At 36.0% G+C, this 3,124-nt stretch overlaps 1 protein-coding gene across 1 annotated transcript in view; it reads left to right on the top strand.

Moving 5' to 3' along the window:
• Window positions 1-1,477: 1,477 nt before the first annotated feature.
• tesmin (testis expressed metallothionein like protein) overlaps window positions 1,478-3,124 on the top strand; it is a gene marked incomplete in the record, with an annotated part of 28,248 nt that continues 26,601 nt past the window's right edge. The window contains 2 exon segments of the mRNA XM_014010272.1: window positions 1,478-1,568; window positions 2,283-2,467. Coding sequence (XP_013865726.1) covers window positions 2,286-2,467 — 182 coding nt within the window.

The raw sequence follows: 3,124 nt of genomic DNA, 5'->3' as shown, positions 1-3,124 counted from the left end.
GGACCAGGGAGGATGATTCAACCACTCAACCACTAGATGTCGCTGAAAACAACAAATCCTACACACTGAATCATTTGCACAACATTTTATGAATAGGAAGTCAACGACTCCCAGGTAAATACAGCAAATGATTTCTGTTCAGAGAGCTAGCTGTACACATAAAAAGCTTATTCAGTATTACAGATCCCATTAAATCAATTAAAATATAATTGAGTTTTCTTAACAAGCATACAAGGTCATAGGGGTGTGAAAGTACGAAACAACTAAAAAAATAAATGGTTTTACTGACTCAACTGATTAGTCTCCCAAGTTTTCTTGTTGGGCCTTAAGATTATTATTATTTTTTATTATTTATGAACTACCTAATTTAAAAACTTGATAAAAAAGTTTTGGCTTCAGTCATTTCTTCGCTGCTTGTACTGCATATTTAGCTTGGATGTTTCTAGCCAGTCCATTTAGTTTAGTTTGCTTTGTTTTTCCACTACTACATTTTTGTTGCTTTATTTTTCCATCCACTGCAGTGCTTTTACAAACAAAACGCTTGAGACAATGTTTGAGCAAAGGGTGTTGACCAAAAACAAGCCAAGATATACACAATCCATCAATGTGTGGCATCTCTCAAAGACCTTCATTGTACACAGAAGGAAATATTCATCCTAACAGATAGCCAACCAGGGAGAGATAACAGTGTTACTGTACTGGCATTAATGGTAACGAGCTGACAATGGTCTGTGTGATCCACGTGGCATTGAATTAGAGACCTATTTGCACTACTTAGACCACTGTGTGGCTCTGAGCAGTCAGGAAAACAATTCTTGGGGACACTGGATCCCGAGAAGCTCAGAACACTGAGTGTTTCTAACCTTGTGCCCTTCATCCAAAGAACGCAAAGGTTTGAATAAAGACCAGTGTCCTTTTGTGGAGAGCAATGGGCCCACTTATGAGGCCCCTGCTCATATGGGTTCTTTATCCACCCCCAGTCACCAAACCAAACCCATGGCAGCCTCTGCCACACTAAGATAACAGAGATGCTGAAGGTTCTGGATGTTGTGGCACTGTCATGACATGCCTCTTCAAAGTCTCAATAAATTTAAAACTACTTCATTAATCCCCAAAAGAAATTAAATGTTGTTACTATCCTGGTTTCTTTAAAGAGTTGCTAATAGGATAATTGTTAATTAATGTTTTAATGTTTTATGTCTATACACTTTGATTTCATTGTAGCTGAGAACAAACAGCGTGGTGTGCACAAATATTTCTCACGACTCACAAGAATATATCACAAAACATAAATTACACAACTGTTGTTTCAAAATTGTAATAGTTTTTATTCAGAGGAATTAAAAAAAAACCTGTGACCATGTGAAATGTTGCTTATCTTGTTAGAACTGTGAAAGCTCAGGTTTAATTTTTCCTACACTTTGATCTGCATTTGAACGCATCATGACAGTTGTACTCCAAACGTCAGAAAACAGCTGCTAGTTCTGGAAAGGACCGAAAACTGTGGTACCTGTGGTACCGGACAGACCGACGGCCGGTTCTGAAGCTCTTTCATATGAACTTATGCCGTGAGTCATGAACAAACCGGTCCTGACACAGGTCTGATGAAATTAATTGATTTAGACTCACGTTAGCCAATGTGACTAATGTGCTAATGATTAGCTCGAAGGCTAATCATTAGCCTAACGATTAGCCTTCGAGCTAACCTTTAAGGCTAAGAACATATCGTTAATTTTACAATTAACACTAGTTTGGGCAAATGTTAAAATCTATTTAAACATGTACTTTTAACAAAAACAAGAGAGATGAAATGTTGAAAGATGTAATTATAACAGACAGGTAAAAACTAAATTACTAGCATCTCTAAGCTAATGTCTGTGGCACACCTGTGAGGGTCTTTCACTCCTTGATAACAACAGTCCTAAAAAGACAGACAGCAAAACATAACAGTATCTGCTGTGTGAAAACTTTAATCTTCTTATTATTAAGATGATACCTACCAGTGAGTTAATTTAAATAGCTGTAAATTTACAGAGCTATAAGAAGTTAAATGTTGCAGATTACCAGTCTGAGCTGGTAGTCAGTGAGATTTTAGATGTGCACACTCTTCACTCTGGGAATTTGAGAAAAAACAACAAGACATACAGTATAGCAGTGAGAGGCACAGTGAGTGAAATAAGACAAAAATATATCGACTTTAAGCAGCATATTTGGGAAGTAAGAATTTGCTAAAAACAGAAAATGTGAGACGGTTTGTAAGTCATGTGTGTTTGCCTGAACAGGTCATGATGACCAGTCAGAGTTACACCCAGGCTGCTCAACCTGGCCAAGGTACGGACCGTGATGGTGGCTCCACACAGGTTCCTGTCAGAGTGGACCCCTGCTCTGAGATGAATCTGTCAGAACAAGGTCCCATTCCTCTTCAACAAATTATCCCACCAGAAATGTTAGACCCTTACAGCTTCAGGTAGAGTATTTATTTCTTCATTTCACTTCATTAAGAGATTTTTCATTTTAATTGTGTGAAAAAATGTCCTCTTGTGTTTTCATCACTCATAATTGTCAATATAATTAATATTACAAAACTCACATTTTAAATAGGGCTGTGAAATTAATCGAGTTAACGCTGCATTTAATGCTGCATAGGCATAGACTAAACATTTTTATCACGATTAAAATTTACAATCACTTTACTCTGGCTGAATATGTAGGTTTGTATATTGCAATGCACTCAGTGCATGCCAGGTCATGTTTGTAAATGAGAAGTGGTCCTCAAACAGTTTACCTGGATAAATAAAGGTTAAAAAAATCCATGTAACACATTATGTACAGTTTTTTTCTTTTTGTTTTCTTATGGCTTATTTTATTTTATTTATTTATGTTTTGCAGACAGCTGTGACCTTAGTATCTATCTTTCATTCCTCATGTAGTTCTCACTTGGAATGAAAATCCTTGAATTCTTGATTTAACCATAATTCTGCACAAAATTTAACCGACTCAAATGTTTGGAGCATTTTTTAGGTCCTGTTTTATATTCAAAAAATCATGTCAATCATCAATTGTCATCAGTTTTGTTTTCTAAATAAAAACATAAAAACTAATTAATAACTCAAGTAATTTATTT

This window comes from Austrofundulus limnaeus, unplaced genomic scaffold (assembly GCF_001266775.1).
Source record: "Austrofundulus limnaeus strain Quisiro unplaced genomic scaffold, Austrofundulus_limnaeus-1.0 Scaffold67, whole genome shotgun sequence".
Lineage (NCBI taxonomy): Eukaryota > Metazoa > Chordata > Actinopteri > Cyprinodontiformes > Rivulidae > Austrofundulus > Austrofundulus limnaeus.
Note: the sequence above shows the minus strand (reverse complement) of the source record. Positions and strands in the feature narration are given on the sequence as shown.